This window comes from Malassezia globosa, assembly GCF_000181695.2.
Source record: "Malassezia globosa CBS 7966 chromosome Unknown mgl_sf_1.1, whole genome shotgun sequence".
In the NCBI taxonomy this organism is placed as follows: Eukaryota; Fungi; Basidiomycota; class Malasseziomycetes; order Malasseziales; family Malasseziaceae; genus Malassezia; species Malassezia globosa.
Window position 1 is genome coordinate 1,027,452 of NW_001849874.1, and position 21,336 is coordinate 1,048,787.

Here is a 21,336-nt window from a genome sequence, read left to right on the forward strand (position 1 = left end):
TCATTTTTCTTGTCGACACGGTCCATGTCATAGATGCATCACGAGCTCATGACACAAGAAGTTCCGAATGAAAATCAAGTGCGCCACGGACTCACGAATGTGCACTTGGGACGCGGTGGGGCAGGGAATGTCCGCTCGCCATCGCGCGATCCGCAGGAGCAGTACCTACATGAACAAGAAAAGCTGCGCGCATTGGAGGAACAAGATGCCATGCAAGCCCAAGAGCTTGTCTCCCAGGTGTACGCAACAGGTCGCGGTGGTGCAGGAAATATCCCCGCCCAGGCACCTGTTGCCGATCCTCCGCACGAGCGCGGTCGTCAATTACATGAAACGTCACGCCCAGAGCGTGTGTCTTCTCCACGCAACGTGGCAAGCATCTTCAGGCCATTGTCTCGTTCTCGGTCTAGAGAGCCGCGTACTTCAGCAGGTCGTGACTCGTCGTTGTCGCGCGTGGCCAAGTTTGATCGTGTTCGTGAGGAACACGCATAAAATGCTGGTCCTTATAGCCCTGGTTCTCTTTCTTCTACTTGGTATGGGGTATCTATCACAAGGAATCGTCGCCAAGAAACAGAACCGCATCACTTGAAGCTGCTCTTTCTGCATCTAGCAAGTTAAGAACAACAGGCACACGATGTGGTGCACATGTATTTGTGCGGCGGAATTTCTTGAAATTGCGTCGATGCGAATGGCTAGGACGGGCCATGGGTTCAATACGGACCTGCATGAATGATGGGCGCTCAATGTGGTTCCAAGACGATGGCGGTGGTGCAGAAGCCGTAGTGCACGAAGAGCGAGAGGCAGAGTCAGATGCTGGAGCAGATACGAGTGCTTGTTCCCATTCAGCATGGGGTTCTGGGACGGGCAGACCGCCTTCCGAGTCCGAGTCGGGAACAGTCGCTGCTTCCGTCTCGTTTGGTGCATGCGACCGAGCTTCGTGTGCTGCTTCATCGCCTCTGTCCAAGTTCGATTCGTTGCTCATGAGCCCTGTTCCCACTGGCTTGTCGAACACTGATTGCGACGAGTCAAGCATCTGGCGAAACTTTGCACTGCGCCGCTCACCATCCGACTGAGACGGGGAGGACGAGGCCACAGAAGCTGGTCCTGCTGGCCTTGCAGACTGTTGTTCATCGCGTGGCACACCTAGCAGCTCATCCAGCAGGTACGAACGCCTCGGTGCACGGCGCGGAAGCGTACCTGGCCGGTTGGTATGCTGACTTGCCAGCGGTGCGAGCGCGTCGTCGGCCGATAGCCGCGTAGCGCGAGAAGTTGACACACGCTGCTGTGGATTGGAGTCAGATGACCTTGACGAAGAAGCTGGTTCAAGTGTGGACGCTGCATTTGTCGAAGGGACCAATGGTGATGATGTGTGGCTCGCTTGGACTGGCTGCATATCTTCACTGGTTGTCACATTGACATCTGGCACGCCACTCAAGTCATCCATCCAACTCGTAACGTCGCACGTTGCGTCACTCTCTTGCTGCGCGGAATCAGGCTCATAAGGCCGGACCATCGTCGCCCATTTTTGTACATCCAAAATTCCTCGTGGTATGGCCCACATCCCGTCCGGCAGCAAGGGAAGTTTCAATGTCTGGCATGCTTGGTCCACGACAGGCGCGTCTTCCGTGATCACATACATCCGGCGTTTTGCATCACATACAACTTCCTGTTCTTTACATTTTGCGAGAACTTGTCGCGCCGTCAACGCGTCAGACACGTGTTCCTTCGATAGATCATGCACATGAACAAATGCACCCGCTGCCTCTGCGAGCTCAGCCAAGTCCAGAAACCGTCGGCTCGGCTTTGGAATCCACATGCACACAATGGCATCCGCATAAATATGTCGTCGCTCGGGTCGTGGCGTGAGCTGCTCGCGAGGGATCTGCGCATCACGAGCTAGGTTTGGGTCAGACGGAGGTACAAACCCAGAGGCATCTGGCTCGTGCCACGCTGGGGCCATTCCTGCACCAAAGAGTGCTTGGACGTACGCTTCCGACACAACGGGTATTCCATATACAAGTGCCAGGAGCTGCTCTTTGCTTGGTCGAATGCAAGATACGACGAGGTGAGTCGAAGCTGCACTGAGCTGCTTTTGAACGGATGTCACATGAATGCCGAGGAGAGCCGCCGTACGGCGCACATCCTCAGAATCAAGCGATGGTACACGATACACGCTTAAGGAAAAAGATAGCCAACGGAGCTCAGCATAGACTCCCGATACGAGGCAGATCCGACTCTGATCAGTCAATTCCACTGGCGTTTCCGCCTGAATTCGCTGCTCAATTCGATTTCGACCGCGAAACGACTCGATAAAAGAGCCTGATTTGCTTCCCGTACGCATAGTCCACGTTACGCGTGCTCTTGCGCCCCCTTGGCTCACATAGGAGAGTGGCACTGCTTCAATTTGCAAGGTACCTGACCAACGACTGATACGTCCAACAGGTATAAGCAAGTCCACCAAGTCCGCTTTTCGCCCAACCTTTAGCGACTTCCCACTATGCAATACACGTGCAGACATTGGCGCATGCTCACCATCATAGTGTGCATACAATAGCCACATTCAAATGGTCAAAACAGACTCGCGTTGTAAAACCAGACTGAGTCAACAAAAAACTACATGACGATATAGTCCAAACGCGTGTGGAGAAAAAGAAACATTGACACTATCGCGCCAGCCCTTCGCACAAAAAACTATCCATGCTCTCACACGGACGATTCAAAAGGCGTGGGGTGGGGACCGCTTTGTTAACGTGTTGGTTTCGTCACGTGATATACACGGCCGTGTTGGGACGGCGCTTGCTTTTCAGCTGTCGTAGCGGTGGGTCGCTGATTGACGTCGCCAGCGAGAGCAGACACAGAGTACGGTGAGTGAGAGACCAGTGCGATACGAGTCGAGCGTGATGTATGCGCACTCCTACGGACGAAATCGTCCCGGCATGCCATCACGCATGGGACCATCTTATGCAGCGGAGTTTGGACTTCCCAATCCACGGCCAACACAGATCCAGTCGTTCATCGAGCGATGTTGTGACCCAAGCTTGGAGCAGATGAATCTGTCGCTCGCACTGGAGCTCGCTGACTATATCAATACGAAGCGTGCCAACACAGCGCGCGAAGCAGCCTTCGAGATCGTCCAGCGGGTGAATTCACGCGTGTCACACGTCGGTATCCTTGCCCTCGACTTGCTCGACATTCTTGTAAAGAACTGTGGTTACCTCATCCACCTGCAAATTGGCACGAAGGAATTCCTCAATGAACTGGTGCGTCGGTTCCCTGAGCGACCACCTATGCACCCGGGCCCTGTTATGACGCGCATTCTCGAGATGATTCATGAATGGCGACAGACAATTTGCGTCACGAGCAAGCACAAGGAAGATCTTGTGCACATCCGCGATATGCACCGCCTCCTTATGTACAAGGGATATCGGTTCCCTAAAATTGATGCGCGCTCTGCAGCTGTGCTAAGTACGAATCAGCCGCTGCAGTCGCCCGAAGAACTTGAAGAAGAAACGCGCCTGGCGCAGAGTGCCAAACTGCAGGAGCTCATCCGACGTGGTACACCGCGCGATCTCCAGCAGGCGCAAGAATTGATGAAAATCTTGTCGGGTGCTGACCCAGAGAGAAACAATGTACAGACGCGCCAGATTACGAAAGAAATGGACAAGATCGAGTCACGAGCGAAGCTTCTTGGCGATATGCTAGACCAGGCGAACCCTTCCGACAAGTTTGTCTCGGGTGACGCTTATGACCAGGTTGCATCGAGCCTGCGAAGTGTCCAACCGCGCCTTCAAAAATGGATTGAGCAAGCAGAAGATGATGAAGAGTCTCGTCACCTGAATCGCTTCTTGCAGCTCAACGATATGATCAATCAGACACTTGATCGCTATGATGCCGTGTCTCATGGTCGAGAAAGTGTGACAAAGCGTGCTACAAACTCATTGATTTCTTTCGATGATGATGCTGAAAATGCACCGTCGTCAAGTAGCCAGGCTACTTCAGCTCCAGACTCTACGTCAGGTCCGGACTTTTCTGCAAAAAAGTCGATCTTTGACGAGTTCGAGTCTCTGTCGTTTGGAAACACTGCTTCTACGACTCCCAACAGCTCAACGAACACCAACGACACCTTGAAAGCGAACAATAACTCTGCATTGTCGACGACAAACCCCGCCGCTTCTTTATCGCATCAGTCTTCTTCTGTTTCTTCTTCTACGCCTTCAAACAACATATTCGACTTGCTGGGTGACATTGACGAGCCATCCACTCCTGGCACATCCGCTATGGCTACTACGTCCGCGCCTTCCGTTCATCCTTCCACATCCAAATCTCATTTTTCACATACATCCAATGCGCCTCCTGCATCATCAAAAGATCCTTTTGCTGGCTTAGACCTGCTTTCATAAGCCTTCCATCCGTAGCTATAGACCGTCCGTCATGTGTTCCAGGAGCCCCGCTGCTTCCTTAGCAAGTGCCAAGTGACAAGTGCGTGGAGCATGCATCCCTCACCTTGCACGGCACGTGACGTATGTCCATTTATCTCCCTCTCGTCGAATCGTGTATGCGTCTCCACACATGCACAAATTGTGGTGCACGTCCGCAGAGAAGAAAAAAATCTGGCATCACAGTCGCGTCTCAAAGTCGTGTAGGTAGCGAGCACTTTCGTATGTTGCGTCGATGTGCACATTCTTTGCACAATATTGCTTATCGTGGAGTATGCACAACCAGTATAGCTCATATGCGGCATCTGCGTCGGCATACGCCCGTGCATGTGCGTGAAGCTGAACTGCGTCGTGAAATTGCTCAGCTAGAACAACAATGGCATGACTTGCAGAAGCGTGATCGTATTGAAGCACTTACGCGCGATCTTCCACCATTGGAAGAAAGCACACTTGATTCCATGTATCAAGAGCTCGTATCCTCACCTTTACCAGACGTGCGGCAACTGGAATCCCCACCGCCAACGACACCGAAGCTTTCTCTTGAGCAGCTCGCTGCGCGACTTGGCTTACCACCTGTTCAGACTCTACCCAAGACAGGAGACACATCAATTGATACCACAGAGCTTGCAAAAGAGCGCAAGCAGCTCCGCGCACAAATCCTTGAGCGACTTGAGCGCTCTGGCGTTGAGTTTTGCCAGCAACAACAAACGGAGGCAAGCGATCTTTCTCCATGCACGCAAACAGCCTCAGGCATCGTGCCACCATCAGCATGGCTGGCTCTTGCTATCCAGAGTGCGCGTGACCATGATACAGAGCACGTAAATACGACACTCGCATTGGCCGCTCGAAGTGGTATGCACGTTTCACCGCTTTTCCATAAAGTCATGGATGCGTACGCTAACGCGGGCCTCGTGGAGCCGGTGTTAGAGCTTAGCGCAGCCATGCAAGCTAATGGCATATTACCACAGCCGGAGACGAAGCATATCGTGGTCAAAGCGTATGCAAAAATGAATCAATTGTTCGATGCCGTCCAGTACCTGTCGCTGTGGGAGCAAAGTGACCCTGCGCCTATGTCATCATATACGCTGGTCATCGAACATGTGCTAAAGCATCCTATCCGAGATTTACATCCGATTGCTTGGTCGCTCTTCTACCATATGCGGTACGCAGCTCATCCCGTGCCAGATGCACCACTTTACGCGATGATGATCCGAGCTTGCGCTGCTGGTATTCCACAGCCAAATACAATGTCCATTCGTCGCAACAGGTCCTGGGAAGCAGATGCAGAGCGCGCGCTGGATTTGTTTCGTGAAATGACTGTGCATCATGGTATTCGACCCAACAAGGAAGTGTATGATAGCCTTATTCTTACTTGCGCGAGGCGCAAGGAACACTATTCCGATGCACTTCGTCTGCTTCGCGAGCTTGTTGACGGCAACGCACATGGAGTGGCGCCTCTATCTCCCGACGTGTACACATACAATGCTGTGCTGCAGGGAAGCGCTCGAAAAGGTGACCTTATTACATCGCGCTGGATTCTCGCTGATATGGTCCGCAGTGTTATGACGCAGGCAGACTCAGCTGACGGCACATCTAAAGCACCAAATGAAGAAACATTGACGAATGTATTCTGGTCGTATGCCGTATACAGACCGCCGATCAAAAGGAGTGATCTGGTCACGGTCCAAGCGGAGGCTGGTCCCCGTCGTTCCGAGAACGACATGCATGCTATTTTGGCTGCAAATGAAGAACAACGCGCGAGATCTTCGAATGCACAGCCCTCATTCTCTCAGAACATGCCGCAGACGTCCAGCGATGTGCTGATGGAAGTGCGTTCCCTAATGGCACGTATTTTGGCCGACCAGGGCCACAGTGTTAACAGCAACAACGCCGTCGACTTAAGAGAGCATCCTATGCGCTTTGTTGCGATAACACCCCGCCTCCTCAATGCATTTCTTGCTGTTTTTACGCACCACATGAAGCCAGATCAGCGCTTACGCGCCTTATTCAATGCTGTGTACGAGCCTGATGGCGTCTTTGCTCAGAGCCACGTCCAGGCCAACGGCCACACACTCGCAATGGTCCTGGCTGAATGTGCACTCTCAAAAGATCGCGCACTTGCTGATCAAGTTGCTGAACAGATTTGGGATCAATGGACTGCATTGGAGGGATCCTCGCTCTCTTCACAAAATACCTCTGTGCGCCGAGATACGGGCACAGATGCCAAGACCATTTCCAAAATGTGGGCCCTCATGATCCGGCAGCACGCAAAAAGTTTCCGAGTTGAGCCAGCTTTAACGCTTCTTCGCTCATTTCTCGAAAAATACCCGCCATCATCGCGTGCAGTGCCAAAAACAAGCGTAACGACACAGGCGCCACTACCGCCGTTAGACTGGATGCCGATCGTTCCACCCATGTCCATGCTACGTTTACTTTATTCCTTGCCTCCCGGCACTGCACACTCGTCAACTCCGTCTTTGTCGTCGTCAATGCAATCACGTCCATCCCTGCCACTGCCGCAATCTTCAACGTCAGCGTCAACGAGCTCCTATTCACCGCTATCGCCACTGCGGCCCAAGCTTCTGTTTCGCGATCTGGAGCTCTTGCATCACCGGTGCGTTGCACTCCATCATGTAGCAGGTCTTAACCTTATTACACGCGTTGACCGCGAATATCGACGTGAGTGGTAAGGCGCTGCTGTGACTCGTTGTCCGGTGCTAGGCATAGAACATACGCGTTATAGTGACTTGTGCTAGTCCTCCACATGTAAAGTCTGTGCGACAGATGACCAGTGTAAGTAAGAGTAGCAAAACCGCCAGGTTCTTGCGCGCTACATTAGTCCTACTCAGCGGGGTTGGCTGCTATATTGCCAAGAAGAGAGCGTATCGGATCGCATTCTCATCATCCTTAATACGAGGCTGTGATTATTCACAGACACAAACAAGCTCCTTCCTTCGTCTGACCGAGGGTCATGACTGCCAGTCTGTCGGTAGGTGGACTATATTCGTATGTTGACAACCCACAGCCCGCGACAGGCACGGCAGCCAGCAGCACGAACACGTCCGGTACACGTTCGACCAGCCAGAATGATGCGTCTGCACGGTTGCCAGCATCAGAGATGGTGTCGTTTGGGTTCCTGGATGAAAATGAGGAGCGCCCGCCGCCAACGTTTGCATTCGCGTCGCTCTTTGATCGGATGCGTGCAGCCTTCTCAGCGCCTTCTTCAGGAGATACTCACAAGTCCGACTATGCTCCGGCCACTCCGGCACGTCGTTTATCGCCTCCGCGGAGGCGAATCTCACGGCATGGAACACCTGCGCAACGACAGCCAAGCCAGCACCATCGTAAGGCGAATGGAATCGTGCCATTACGTACGTTGTCCCCGTCTGTGACAATAGCGCCAACGAATGTCGTATCAACGGCGTCGGATGTCGGGAGCCACACGGCCACAGTTCTGAGCGATACTGAGTCTGTCGATACACGTCAAAGCGATAGAGGGACGCTCGGCACGCATGGTGTACAAGCCGTACCTGGCTTTCCTTTGAGTGGCGACATACTTGACGATACACGATCTGTGACAACGATACATCGCAGCCGCTCTGATGCCGGTGATGACTCGTTGAGTACAATGAGTGTGAGGCCTAGTGCCGATATATGGATCCGACGCTTCCGTGGCGAAGGGTTGAGTCGAAAATACTGGATGGCAGACGAGACAGCAAAAGAGTGCCGCGATTGTCTCATGCCATTCACGTCACTTCGCAGGAAACACCACTGCCGGATCTGCGGGCAGATATTTTGCCACCGATGTGCGTCGAACCTTGTCCCTGGTGAACGATGGGGTCACAAGGGCTCAATACGCACGTGTAATCAGTGCAAAAATATGCTCGAAGAATACGATCATCGGGAACGTATTGACGCTGAAGCTCGTGAAGCTAGCTTCTTGCAAGAGCAAAGTCCTGTGTCTAGCTCGATGCCTGAAGTTGAGGCGCAAGATCTACATACACCTTTGTCGCAATTTGCCGCTAAGACGCTATTTGCTGGAAATGCAAGTGCGCTGCCACGCCGCTGCGAAAGATACCGATTTAACGGTGAAAGTGACGATGATGGGAATGATGACAATGGTGACATGTCCGACGAAAGGCTTAGTCATGAACAAGACGTTCATGATTTCCAATCATATCGAGATGATGAGTTTAACGAAATGCCTGAAATGGACGGCCGCGATGTTGAGCCCTTGCGCAATTTGAGCGCACACGATCCGATTTTGATACATGACGAGGTGCCATTCCGCTCCGGACTCGTGGATGAGAGTGATGTCCAAGCAGCTGACGAATCAATTACAGCTGATATGGTCTCATCAATGATACCAGCGAGTCGCAACACTGACGAAATGCGTCATATGCGCGACTCTGACTTGACTGAAAATAGCCGCTACACGGATGAGGCGAGTCGAAGCGGCGACAGTGGCTTCAAAGTTCGGGATGAAAATGATGAGGAAAATGATATCGTGTGTAGCAAACCTCATCAGCGGGACACTTTGACTGAACCGCCATTGGTTGCTCATGACGATGCCAACGAAAAGCCACTTCCACCGCCCTGCTCGCCCATTAAACGAAGCACGGCACGTCAAAAGCTCATGCGTGGTGCGTCGCGCTTCGTCACCAGTACGGCACTCAGCGCAATTTCACTTGTGTACTTTTTGCGCATGCTGCACCAGCTGCTACTTGCCGAACATATTGGACATGTACATGAGTGGAAAGAAACTATCAAGTTACTGGCACTTGCGGTTATTGAGCGCATCCGCGTTCGGACTCGGAATACATACCTGACTGACATTCGGCACTTTGTCAAAATCAAGTGCTTTCCAGGTGGACATGTCTCTGATTGCGAGTTTTTGGATGGCTTTGTGTGTACGAAAAATGTCGCAACAAAGCCTATGGCGTCTTTTTTGCCGATGCGCAATGCTCGCATTATGATCATTACATTCCCCATCGAGTACCACCGCAATGCAGATCAGCTCATGTCTCTCGAGTCCATCATGGCCCAGGAGTATGAGTTTCTCCGTATTCTTGTCGCTCGCATTGTAGCGCAGCGTCCGAATGTCGTGATGGTTCAAAAGGGTGTCTCTCATATTGCGCTTGAAATGTTCGAAAAAGCTGGTATCGCAGTGTTTCTACGTATGAAGCGCACGGCCCTCGAAACAATTGCTCATTGCACACAGGCCGATATCATCGCATCGATTGACCGACTCGCACTCGAGCCACGCCTCGGTCGCTGTGCGGCGATATTCATCGACACGTACCAACAGGTCGATGATGCGGAAAGGCGCAAACCGCTCTTGCGCGTAGAAGTGACGTCGAAAGAGGTCAGCAGCGCGCTTGTGCTGCGTGGTGCTCTGCTGCCGAAGTTGCGGCGAATCAAAGCTATCCTTGCACTCATGGTATTCGTCGGCTATAATCTGAAGCTTGAGGACTTTCTCCGTCATGATCTCGGTGCTCTGCTGGAATGGTCGGCCATGAACTACCACTCGGTCAGCGAGCTGCCGGCGTCTATTCAGGCGGATGAGTCGGAAATCCACAGGCGCATCATTCTGGACGAGACGCTCAAAAAGTATCAACGACTGTTGTTAAGTGCATCGGTAACGGCTATCTTGCCACCGCCGTTCTTGGTGACTCGCATGAAGCAGGTAACTGATCGGATCCACACATTACGTGCTGAACCGTTTGAACAAGTGACAACGACACACTATCCTCGCAACGATGGCGAGGCTCTTGCCGGTTCAAATTTAGTATTGTGTGCTCCGTGCACTTACCGGGCGGCGACAGAGCAAGCCATTCTCGAATCAGAACACGAAAGCATCCAGGCTTGTTGGCATGCCTGTGTGTCAGGCATGTCAAAGATGCTAACGCCGTTCGCACACCAAAAGCTTGTGGCACTCGTCTTCAAGACGTGTGCCGCTACGCTGCAAACATGCACAGGCCCTGATTTTGTCATGACTGAATTCTACGGATTGAATGACGAGCCGCTCGGCCAGTTTCTCGAGCGGACGTGCTTTGAGAGTGCGATGCCTTGCGACTCACGCCACTGCGAGAGCTCGAATCTCGTGCATTACCTGACGTTTGTGCATAATACGACACGCATTCAGATGGTTGTCGAGCAGTTTCCTTGCCCATTGGCCGGCTCAGAGAACGAGCTGCTGTGCTGGAGTTACTGCAAAGTATGTGAGTCGACGACGCCCATCACGCATCTAAGTGATGCTGGCTGGTCGGTGAGTTTTGCCAAGTTTTTGGAGCTGCAATGCTATCCAAATGCAGCTTGTCACTCTTCAATGTGCCCGCATGACTACTTCCGCGACAATGTGCGGTACTTTGCACTGAAGAATCTAGCCATTCGCTTCCATGCAGACCCTATTACGCCCTGGCACATTGTCGTGCCGCCGTCGCGGCTTGTCATCCACCACGAACTCATGTGTGAGCTACGAAACGCCGAAGTGATCAAGCTCTACGAAAAGAACCTGAGGTACTGGCGCTCGGTCTGTGTCCGGCTCACGGCACTGCGTGATGAACTCCATGCACACCCAATATACTCGGAGGCGCCACTAACACGAATCAAAATGCACGCCGACGACTTGCTGGAACACATCCTGCAATGTGCATCGACAGACTGTGCGGAGGTTGAAGAGCGCATCTCACAGGCTTATTGGCACTCGGACAAGTCACCACTGAAAATGAATGAAGTGCGTCGATTCCTGCAGGACAGGGTCGTTGAGTGGGAGGGCTTGTTCCTTGATTTCGAAAAGCGATCAACTGTGACAGAACGCGACGTTCGACGTCTCATGGAGCTATACCGCCATCGCTTGCAAAGCAAGGATGCCGATGACATGTCGGTTGAGTCAGATGCCCAGCTCGATACGCCTACTGACAGAAAAATGCTGGACTTTCTCACATTCCTAGATGGATGTGCGGGCTACGACAAAGACTCGACGAAACACAGGAATGAAGAGACGCAGCGCATGGAAGACTCGAAGCTTGTTAGTGTGTCGATTGACAGTCATGCATCGAAAGAACGCCAGAGCTCGCTAGAGGCTCCTAGAACCAAATCCCGTGCCGATGCGCCGTCAAAAGACTCGGCCATGACCTCGGCGATTGCCGCTGCTGTAGTGACGACCGGCACCGCCGCAGCTCCTGCGACACCGGCCTCGGCTACCAGCTCGACCGCTGTCCCCATGACGATGCTAGCGAGCAGATGCGGCCAGCTGCAGAGCGAAGATCGAAAGCCAGCGCAAAGTCGTGGCCAACATCCAAATCCGTCAACGAGATCGTCGTCAGAGCAGAGTCCTCGCGAGGGTCAGAGCCACGAACACTCTTCATCTCAAGCTCATCCTATTCGCGACAGTCGTCCTGCTTCGCAAGATCAATGCCGCGTTTCGACACCAGGACCTATGCCGAAGGCGTCCACTTTGACGGGCCCTGCATCGTCGATGCCATCGACGACTCATAAACCTGCGTCTCGTGTTCAAGAGGTCTCTCAGAAGCGCCACGAGATGTCCAATGCTTCTGACTCGCCGACATCAGCCAGCAATATCAGCACACAGACCGCTGCGCGCCAAGACGTCGACCCTGCTGCATCGAGCCCGACCGCATACGTACAACGATCGCCCCCTGCATCGATACGCAGGAAACACATCTCAGAACATGGTTCGATGTCGCCGTCGTCAGAGCACAAGCGAGCTGATTCGCGCACGTCGCCACAAAAGTCATCAGATCAACGTGAGCAAACACCCAGGTCCACTCCAGGCGCTGCGCCATTATCGTCGCCAGCTTCGTCACTGGGACACTCTCGTCCCACAAGCCAGCTGTTTTCATCTCAAGCAGCCATGCGTTGTGAGTCTATGGTGCTTCGTCCACCATGGAATGATTCGCGACCGAAAATCAACAAGCCACGACGCGATGTACCAACGCGTAGTCAGGTCGCAATACTAGCTCGTCAGTATGAGCAGCTGAGTCGCGACGCGGAACTTGAGCGTGATCGTTTAGCTTCGCGTATACGTCGCACACGCCCTGCTACGACAACGCACGCTACCGTTGAGGTGTTCAAGAGCTTGCGAGATGCTGTTAAAGGCGATGAAAGCGATGGCGAAGACGAAGGCAAGCAGACTGAGCAAGCGCATGCAGAGCGACGCGGTGAGGCTTGGCTTGGTAAGGATGCCGGACCTGGATCAGCATTGCACCCATTCATGAACACACCCGAAGCTTCTGCTTCCGTTGCTGGCGAAGCCGTCGCCCTCACGCCAAACACCGGCGGACTGACAAGAGCAAGCACAAGTCCCGCCACATCGGCAGATGCCGCAGGCTCTGCCGAGTCTTTGGGGCCAGGCTCACTGGGTGCCACGTCCGAAAGGACGCTTGCCACGACGCCTTTGTCGAATATGAGCATGAGCACAGACCCACGCGGTGAGGCTCCGCAGCCCTCAGACACTGGGTACACACAGGCATCCATGCAGACTGCACCAGCCAGAAAAGAATCGACCAATGAGTCAGAGCCTGTCGCTACACCACACTCCGACTCAGAGGAAGCCCTGCCCGAGCGTGCTCGTCTCTTCCGTCTCCTTGAAGCCACATGGACACTTCATGTTGGCGAGCTTGTTCCGCTCAAGTATCCTTTCGTGTCGACTGACCACGTATTCACCGATGCACGTGTCGTGGTGCGCGAAGACGAACCAAGCTCCATTATCGCATTTACTCTTGACTCGAAGAGCTACCGCGAGCAGCTGGCCGAGTCTCGCAAGCTACGCACGCGTGATGTCCCTGACGCTGCTCCTGATATGGAGCAAGAGCTGCGGATCACGGAAGGCTCGCATTATCTGTACGAATTTGATACGGGCTCGATCAAGCTGTGGTGTAAGATCTTTTTTGCCGAGCAGTTTGATGCGCTGCGTCACATGTGTGGATGTGCAGAACTGTTTGTTCAGTCGCTCTCGCGCTGCTTCAAATGGGACTCGCGCGGTGGCAAATCGGGCTCGGCATTTCTCAAAACCTGTGATGACCGCTTCGTCGTTAAGCAGCTCTCGCGCACTGAATTGGACGGTTTCTCAAAGTTTGCACCGCAGTACTTTACGTATCTGGCTGACTGCAAGTCAGCGTCGCGCCCAACGACTCTCACAAAGATCTTCGGGTATTTCCGCATAGGCTTCAAGAACATGCACACCGGTAAAGGCTTCAAAATGGACTTGATGGCCATGGAAAACTTGCTGTATGGCCGCTCAATCGACAAGATTTTCGACCTGAAAGGAAGCACGCGAAACCGCTATGTGCAAGAAACCGGGCGTGCTGGCGAGGTCCTGCTGGATGAAAACCTCGTCCATGATACTCGGACGAATCCGTTTCTTGTACGTGAACACTCGAAACGGATCCTTCGCACCGCGTTGTACAACGACTCGCTCTTCCTCACAGAGATGAATGTCATGGACTACTCACTTATTTTGGCGCTCGATTCCAAACGCAATGAAATGGTCATTGGTATCATTGACTACCTGCGGACATACACATGGGACAAACGTGTCGAAAGCTTTGTCAAAGAGACAGCCATTCTAGGCGGTGGTGGCAAAGGCGAGCCTACGATCATTACCCCGCGACAATATCGCATGCGCTTCCTCACATTCCTTGATCGCAATATTCTTATGACGCCGGATCCCTGGGTCCAGTCAGGCTGGGTTCAGTAAGCCCATGGACGACGCTACCTTGGCGTTACGACCTCTCGCTTCTGGCGCAAGCGACCACCAAGTTCACTAAGACTCCAGATCCTGCCGTTCTATGTCCACACCATTTGTACTTTTAGCGTTGCCGGCCAATGCCGCACAGACCAGATATGGATCCCTACAAGGCTATGTCATTGGTATTTTTGTCATCAAATAGCAGAGTAATCAATCTTGCTTTCATGGCGCTTCGCTTCTTGCAGCTTGCGTGCCGCTTTCATGAAGTCTTCTTGGATACAATAGTCTCGATCCGCACGGATCGCAAACATACCAGCCTCTGTCGCTACATTGCGCAAGTCTGCTCCGTTGAAGCCATCTGACAGCTTCACAATAGCTTCGTAGTCCAACTCATCCCTCTTGGCAATTGGGCGCGTGTGAATTTTGAGAATCTCCAGACGGCTCTGTTCATTCGGGAGAGGAATCTCGATCTTACGGTCAATGCGCCCAGGTCGGAGCAGCGCAGGATCCAAAGTGTCTGGCCGGTTCGTCGCCATAATGACTTTTGTCTTTCCGAGCTGATCAAATCCATCCATTTGATTCAGCAACTCCATCAGTGTGCGCTGGATTTCTCGGTCTGCACTTGTTCCCTCGCTGAATCGACGCCCACCAATGGCATCGATTTCGTCCATAAAGATAATACATGGCTCTTTCGTTTTCGCATAGGCGAACATTTCACGGACAAGACGTGCACTTTCACCAATGTACTTGTCAACAATCGCGCTAGCCACAACCTTTAGGAAGTTTGTGTCGAGTGTTGCGGCGACAGCACGTGCTAAGAGCGTCTTGCCTGTGCCCGGTGGACCATACAGCAGCACACCTTTCGGCGACTTGATTCCCACTCGCTCGAAAAGCTCGGGATTGAGAAGTGGCAACTCAATCACCTCGCGCAGCTCACGAATCTGCTCGCTCAAGCCACCAATCCCTGCGAACGATGCACCACTAGGGTCCTCTGTGCTCATCTTGTATACGTGTGGGTCCACCTCGCGTGGCAGGATACGCATGATGGTGAGTGTTGTCATATCTAGCGATACCCGCACACCTTGCACCAATTTGGATCTTGGCACAATAGCACGTACACCCACGACATACCGAGGGCCTGACGATGCCTTGACAATGTCTGGGAACGCGTGGTTAGTCACCATGCAACACGACGTGAATCTGTGACAAACGTACATCGCTCAGGATCCAGCTGGCAAAGGACTTCGCCAATAATCTGTCCAACGGACTGCAATGATTTGATATCTTCTTCTGTCCGGTCGTAATTCCTCTGGAGCGTTCGAATGCCAGCTCGCACTATCCAGTCAGTGTCAACTTCAACACGACATTTGTCGCCGCCTCCTATGCGACAACGCACCATTTTTCAAGTCGCCCGACACCTTTTCGTGCTCGTGTAGCACTTTACTATACGATTTCAATGCCGCGACTTTGGCGTCGTCAGCCATGATGCGCACGTGTGTCAGAGTAGGACCAGGTCAACGATGTAGCGACCAGCGTGCGCAGCGCTTGTGTCTCTGCTCGTCGCCCTTTCTCGATCGTCGACGAGGGACGCGTGGCCTTCCATGCATACTTCCCAGGAGATACCAACGCTTCGCTTACATCCACTTCGACCATGCAGTGCCATTGTGCCGCCGCGTGGCGCTCCAAGCCGCAGATGCGCGTGTGGCCGTCATCGAGTGATCGGGCCGTGCCCGTGATGCAGCTCGGCCGAGACGTGTGGCCCTCGCGTGTGGCGCAGAATGCGCGTGCTTGTGGCAGAGGGGCGCCGAGGCAGCGGTCGGACTGGCGGCAGCCACGCGCCCAGGCAAGGGAAAGCTGTGAAAGGCCGAGTGACAGTGAGTTGCACATTGCGTCCGTTGCAGCAACGGTTTCTCTCCAACGGCCTCCATCCGACATGGCAGCGGACAAGCCGATTAACTTTGCGGAGCATGTCCAGCTGCAGGAGCTGGGCATTGCGCCCGAAAGTATATCGTTTGCCAATGTGACGCTGGAATCAGAGAAGTATGTGTGTGTTCGCGAGAGCAAAGAGTCAGGGAACTCTGTGGCGATCGTGGACCTGAATCATATACAGAATGTGGTTCGGCGACCCATGAGCGCAGATTCAGCGATCATGAACCCAGACGAAAATATCCTTGCACTGAAGCTGCAGCGTCAGTTGCAGGTGTTCAATCTGGCTAGCAAGACAAAGATCAAGTCGCACACATCTCCACAGGATGTGATCTTCTGGCGCTGGGTGTCCCCGACGACGCTGGGCATGGTAACGTCGTCGAGCGTGTATCACTGGAGCATTGACAATGAATCACCGCCACAAAAAGTGTTTGACCGGCATGCAAGTCTTGCCGATACACAAATCATCAATTACCGCGTATCAGACGACGGCAAGTGGATGGTGCTGATTGGCATCTCCAGCAATACAGTCGATGCAAATGCGTTCCGAATCAAGGGGTCTATGCAGCTGTTCAGTTTGGAGCGTGGTGTGTCGCAGCCGATCGAAGGACATGCTGCTACCTTTGCGGAGCTCAAGACGCAGGACTCTGTCGTCCCGTACAAGTTGTTCTCGTTCGCTGTGCGCACGGCTACAGGAGCGAAACTGCACATTGTTGAGATTGACCACGCGCCAGAAAATCCTGTGTTTACGAAGAAAGCCGTCGATGTGTTTTTCCCTGCCGAAGCGACGAATGACTTCCCTGTGGCCATGCAGGTTAGCCGTCGTTACGGTATCGTGTACCTGATGACCAAGTACGGCTTCATTCACCTGTATGACCTTGAGACTGGTGCATGTATATATATGAACCGTGTCTCGGGCGAAACGGTGTTTGTCGCTGCAGAACAGAAGAGTTCAAACGGTATCATTGCCGTGAACCGCCGGGGCCAGGTGCTTTCGGTGTCGGTTGATGCAGACACGATCATCCCTTACATCCTCCGCACGCTGAACAATACAGATCTTGCCTTCAAACTTGCCTCACGCGGTAATCTGCCTGGCGCAGACAACCTGTACATGCAGCAATTCCACTCGCTCTTTAGCGCTGGACAGTACAGCGACGCCATCAAGATTGCAGCAAACTCGCCACGGGGTATTCTTCGGACGCCACAGATGATCGAGCAGCTGAAACAGGTGCCAACGCAACCCGGCACGCTCTCGCCTATTCTTCAGTACTTTGGTGTGTTGCTGGAAAGCGGCTCATTGAACCGGCACGAGTCGCTAGAACTCGCGAAGCCTGTGCTGGCGCAGGGCCGCAAACACCTGCTGGAGAAGTGGCTCAAGGAGGACAAGATCGAGTGCAGTGAGGAGCTCGGTGACATTGTGCGCCAGCAGGACATGAATCTTGCCCTGAGCGTGTACTTGCGCGCGAATGTACCGAACAAGGTCGTTGCCTGCTTTGCAGAGACGGGTCAGTTTAACAAGATTGTGCTGTACTCGAAAAAGGTGGGCTACCAGCCCGATTATGCAACGCTCTTACGTCACGTTGTGCGCGTAAACCCGGAGCAGGGAGCCGAGTTCGCGTCCAGCCTTGTGGCTGATGAAGACGGCCCACTTATTGACGTTGAGCGTGTGGCCGACATTTTCCTGAGTCAGAATCTTGTGCAGCAGGCGACCTCGTTCCTCCTCGATGCCCTGAAGGACGACCAACCCGAGCATGCAGCCCTGCAGACACGCCTGCTCGAAGTGAACCTGCTCCAGGCACCGCAGGTTGCTGATGCCATTCTTGGAAACCAGATGTTTTCGCACTACGACCGCGCTCGCATTGCTAACTTGTGCGAGAAGGCTGGGCTTATGCAGCGCGCTCTCGAACACTACGATGACCTAGCTGACATTAAACGAGTCGTCGTGCACTCAAACCTCTTTGACAATGAATGGCTTGTGAACTACTTTGGTCGCCTTACTGTGGAGCAGTCACTTGAGTCGCTGTATGAGATGCTGCGCACCAACATCCGGCAGAATCTGCAGGTCGTCGTGCAGATCGCGACAAAGTACTCGGATCTGCTGGGCGCGCCGAAGCTGATCGAGATGTTCGAGAAGTTCCGCAGCTTTGAGGGCCTGTACTACTACCTGGGCTCTGTTGTGAATCTGAGCGAGGACCCTGAAGTGCACTTCAAGTACATCCAGGCGGCGACGCGAACAGGTCAGATCCGCGAAGTCGAACGCATTTGCCGCGAGTCCAACGCCTACAACCCTGAGAAAGTCAAGAACTTCCTCAAAGAAGCCAAGCTGCCAGACCAGCTGCCGCTCATCATTGTTTGTGACCGCTTTGACTACGTGCATGATCTCGTTCTGTACCTGTATCAGAACATGATGCTGAACTACATCGAAGTGTATGTGCAGCGAGTGAACTCGACACGTGCGCCGCAGGTCATTGGTGGTCTGCTCGATGTCGATTGCGACGAGGGCGTCATCAAGAACCTGCTCGAGTCAGTAACGGGCCCCATCCCAGTGGACGAGCTCGTCGACGAGGTCGAGAAGCGCAATCGGCTGAAGCTGATCCTACCATGGCTCAAGACGCAGATCGAGTCGGGCAGCGAAGATCAGGCCGTCTTCAATGCGATGGCCAAGATCAGCATCGACAGCAACAAAAACCCGGAGGCGTTCCTTAAGGAAAACAATCTATATGACCCACTCACGATCGGCAAGTACTGCGAAAAGCGTGACCCGTATCTCGCGTACATTGCGTATGCGAAGGGCTTCTGTGATGATGAGCTGATCGAGATCACGAACGACAATTCGATGTACAAGCACCAAGCACGCTACCTGGTCCTGCGTCGCGAGCCACAGCTGTGGGCAAAAGTACTGGCAGAAGACAACGTGCATCGCCGTTCGCTCATTGACCAGGTAACAGCCGTTGCCGTGCCCGAGTCGACCAACCCCGAGGACGTGTCTGCAACGGTGAAGGCATTCATGACGGCGGACTTGCCGCACGAACTCATCAAGTTGCTGGAGCCGATTGTGCTGGAGACGTCTGCCTTCAGCGACAACCGGAGTCTTAAAAACCTGCTGCTGCTCACGGCCATCCGCACAGATAAGGCGAAGGTGTCTGGCTACATCGATCGGCTAACCGGCTACGATGTGGATGAAATCGCCAGAATCGCCATTGACCACGGCCTGTATGAGGAAGCGTTCCAGATATACTCCAAGGCGCAACAGAATTTGGATGCGATGAATGTGCTGGTTGAGCACATCGTCTCGATTGACCGTGCACAGCACTTTGCCAACAAGCTGAACCAGCCAGACATCTGGTCACGACTCGGAAAGGCGCAGCTCGATGGTTTGCGTGTGAAGGACGCCATCGACTCGTACGTGCGTGCAGAGGACCCAGCGAACTTTGACGAGGTGATCGAGATTGCGGAGCGCGCTGGCCGTGAAGAGGAGCTTATCCGCTTCCTGCAAATGGCCCGCAAGCAGACGCGCGAGCCTAAGATCGACACGGAGTATGCGTATTGCCTCGCAAAGGCGCACCGCCTTTCCGACATGGAGGAATTCCTCTCGATGACAAACGTCGCGGATGTGCTGAGTGTGGGTGAAAAATGCTTCCATGACGGCCTCTATGAAGCGGCACGTCTCCTGTTTTCTAGTGTGTCGAACTACGCACGCCTTGCAACGACGCTCGTATATCTTAATGACTTCCCGAGCGCTATTGAGGCTGCACGCAAGGCTGGCAACACGGCTGTATGGAAGCAGATGCACGCTGCTTGTCTGAACAAGCGCGAGTTTAAACTGGCTCAGATCGCAGGTCTTGCGGTCGTACCGCACGCCGAAGATTTGCCGATGCTCATTCGTGCGTATGAAGTGAAGGGCTACTTCGACGAGCTTCTCCAGCTGCTTGAGTCGGCGCTGGGTCTCGAGCGTGCGCACATGGGCGTGTTTACACAGATGGGCATCGCTCTAGCTAAGTACCGACCTTCACAGCTGATGGAGCACCTCAAGCTGTACTGGTCGCGAAGCAATCTGCCGCAGCTCATCAAGGTGACGGAGAGGGCACACCTCTGGCGCGAGCTTGTGTTCCTGTATGTCAAGTATGATGAGCCAGACAATGCAGCGCTCACGATCATGGAGCACTGCTCTGATGCATGGGACCATGATCAGTTCAAGGCCGTCTTGCCCCAAGTTGCTAACGTCGAGATCTACTACCGTGCATTGACATTCTACTTGGAGCAACACCCGCTCCTCCTCAATGACCTGTTGACCGTACTTGTGAAGCGAATTGATCACGCGCGTGTCGTCCGCATGTTCAAGAAGCACGACCATGACAATGTGCCACTGATTCGCTCGTACCTCATGTCTGTGCAGCCACAGAACATTGAGGCTGTGAACAATGCGTACAACGACCTGCTCATTGAGGAGGAAGACTACGACACGTTGCGTGTGTCGATCGACGCGTACGACAACTTCGATGCGCTGGAACTCGCAGCGCGGCTCAAGGATCACGAGCTCCTGGAATTCCGGCGCCTGGCGGCGCACCTGTACCGAAAGAACGGCCGCTTCGACGACAGCATTGCACTGTCCAAGTCTGATACGCTCTTCCGCGATGCGGTCGAAACTGCCGCGCACTCTGGCGAGCCAAGCGTTGCTGAAGATCTCTTGAGCTACTTTGTCGACACAGGCAACAAGGAGTGCTATGCTGCGATGCTCTTCGCCTGCTACGATCTCTTGCTGCCGGATGTGGTGATGGAGATGTCGTGGCGACATGCGCTGCAGGACTTTACGATGCCGTACCAAATCCAGCAGGCTCGTGACACGCGCATGAAACTGCAGACTCTCGAGAAAGAAGTGCGTGAGCGTGCAGCGAAAGACTCAGCCAAGGAGAAGCAAGATGAAGACACGCCGATTCTCGGTCCTGGTGCTTTCGCGAATCGTCTGCTTACGGCGTCGGCCACCGGTCCTGACGGTATGATGATGCCCCCGTCTGCCGGCGGCATGTTTCCGTAACATGGATTGAACCCCCCCATCTCTCATTGCCATCCCCGTCCCAATTCGTAGCTGAGTGACATGCGTAGCAACGTAGTACACGTACCAATGAATCTCAATGGCCTCGAACGAGGGAGTCGCACCTGGCAAGTTCTGCTAGGTTCCGATGACAATGTGAAAGCAACGAACCTCGAATGCATCTTTCAATGCAGCTTGTAGCATGTTGCTTCTTGCATATATGTAACTGCCTT

The 21,336-nt window shown here is 53.5% G+C and overlaps 7 protein-coding genes across 7 annotated transcripts; 5 read left to right on the forward strand and 2 right to left on the reverse strand.

Annotated features, from left to right (window-relative positions):
* Positions 1-48: 48 nt before the first annotated feature.
* Positions 49-489, forward strand: MGL_0463 (uncharacterized protein; the record flags this gene model as incomplete). The annotated part of the gene is made up of 1 exon (XM_001732636.1): positions 49-489. One exon carries the CDS (start codon positions 49-51, stop codon positions 487-489), a length of 441 nt encoding a protein of 146 aa, XP_001732688.1.
* Positions 490-544: 55 nt separating this feature from the next.
* On the reverse strand, positions 545-2,557 carry MGL_0464 (uncharacterized protein; the record flags this gene model as incomplete). Its single annotated transcript, XM_001732637.1, has 1 exon — positions 545-2,557. The coding sequence occupies one exon, from the start codon at positions 2,555-2,557 to the stop codon at positions 545-547; it is 2,013 nt and encodes a 670-aa protein (XP_001732689.1).
* Positions 2,558-2,933: 376 nt separating this feature from the next.
* MGL_0465 (uncharacterized protein) lies at positions 2,934-4,397 on the forward strand (the record flags this gene model as incomplete). Its single annotated transcript, XM_001732638.1, has 1 exon — positions 2,934-4,397. The coding sequence occupies one exon, from the start codon at positions 2,934-2,936 to the stop codon at positions 4,395-4,397; it is 1,464 nt and encodes a 487-aa protein (XP_001732690.1).
* Positions 4,398-4,729: 332 nt separating this feature from the next.
* Positions 4,730-7,123, forward strand: MGL_0466 (uncharacterized protein; the record flags this gene model as incomplete). Its single annotated transcript, XM_001732639.1, has 1 exon — positions 4,730-7,123. The coding sequence occupies one exon, from the start codon at positions 4,730-4,732 to the stop codon at positions 7,121-7,123; it is 2,394 nt and encodes a 797-aa protein (XP_001732691.1).
* Positions 7,124-7,404: 281 nt separating this feature from the next.
* On the forward strand, positions 7,405-14,154 carry MGL_0467 (uncharacterized protein; the record flags this gene model as incomplete). Its single annotated transcript, XM_001732640.1, has 1 exon — positions 7,405-14,154. The coding sequence occupies one exon, from the start codon at positions 7,405-7,407 to the stop codon at positions 14,152-14,154; it is 6,750 nt and encodes a 2,249-aa protein (XP_001732692.1).
* A 185-nt stretch (positions 14,155-14,339) lies between these two features.
* MGL_0468 (uncharacterized protein) lies at positions 14,340-15,544 on the reverse strand (the record flags this gene model as incomplete). The annotated part of the gene is made up of 2 exons (XM_001732641.1): positions 14,340-15,304; positions 15,361-15,544. 2 exons carry the CDS (start codon positions 15,542-15,544, stop codon positions 14,340-14,342), a joined length of 1,149 nt encoding a protein of 382 aa, XP_001732693.1.
* A 534-nt stretch (positions 15,545-16,078) lies between these two features.
* MGL_0469 (uncharacterized protein) lies at positions 16,079-21,106 on the forward strand (the record flags this gene model as incomplete). The annotated part of the gene is made up of 1 exon (XM_001732642.1): positions 16,079-21,106. The coding sequence occupies one exon, from the start codon at positions 16,079-16,081 to the stop codon at positions 21,104-21,106; it is 5,028 nt and encodes a 1,675-aa protein (XP_001732694.1).
* Between the last annotated feature and the right edge of the window lie 230 nt (positions 21,107-21,336).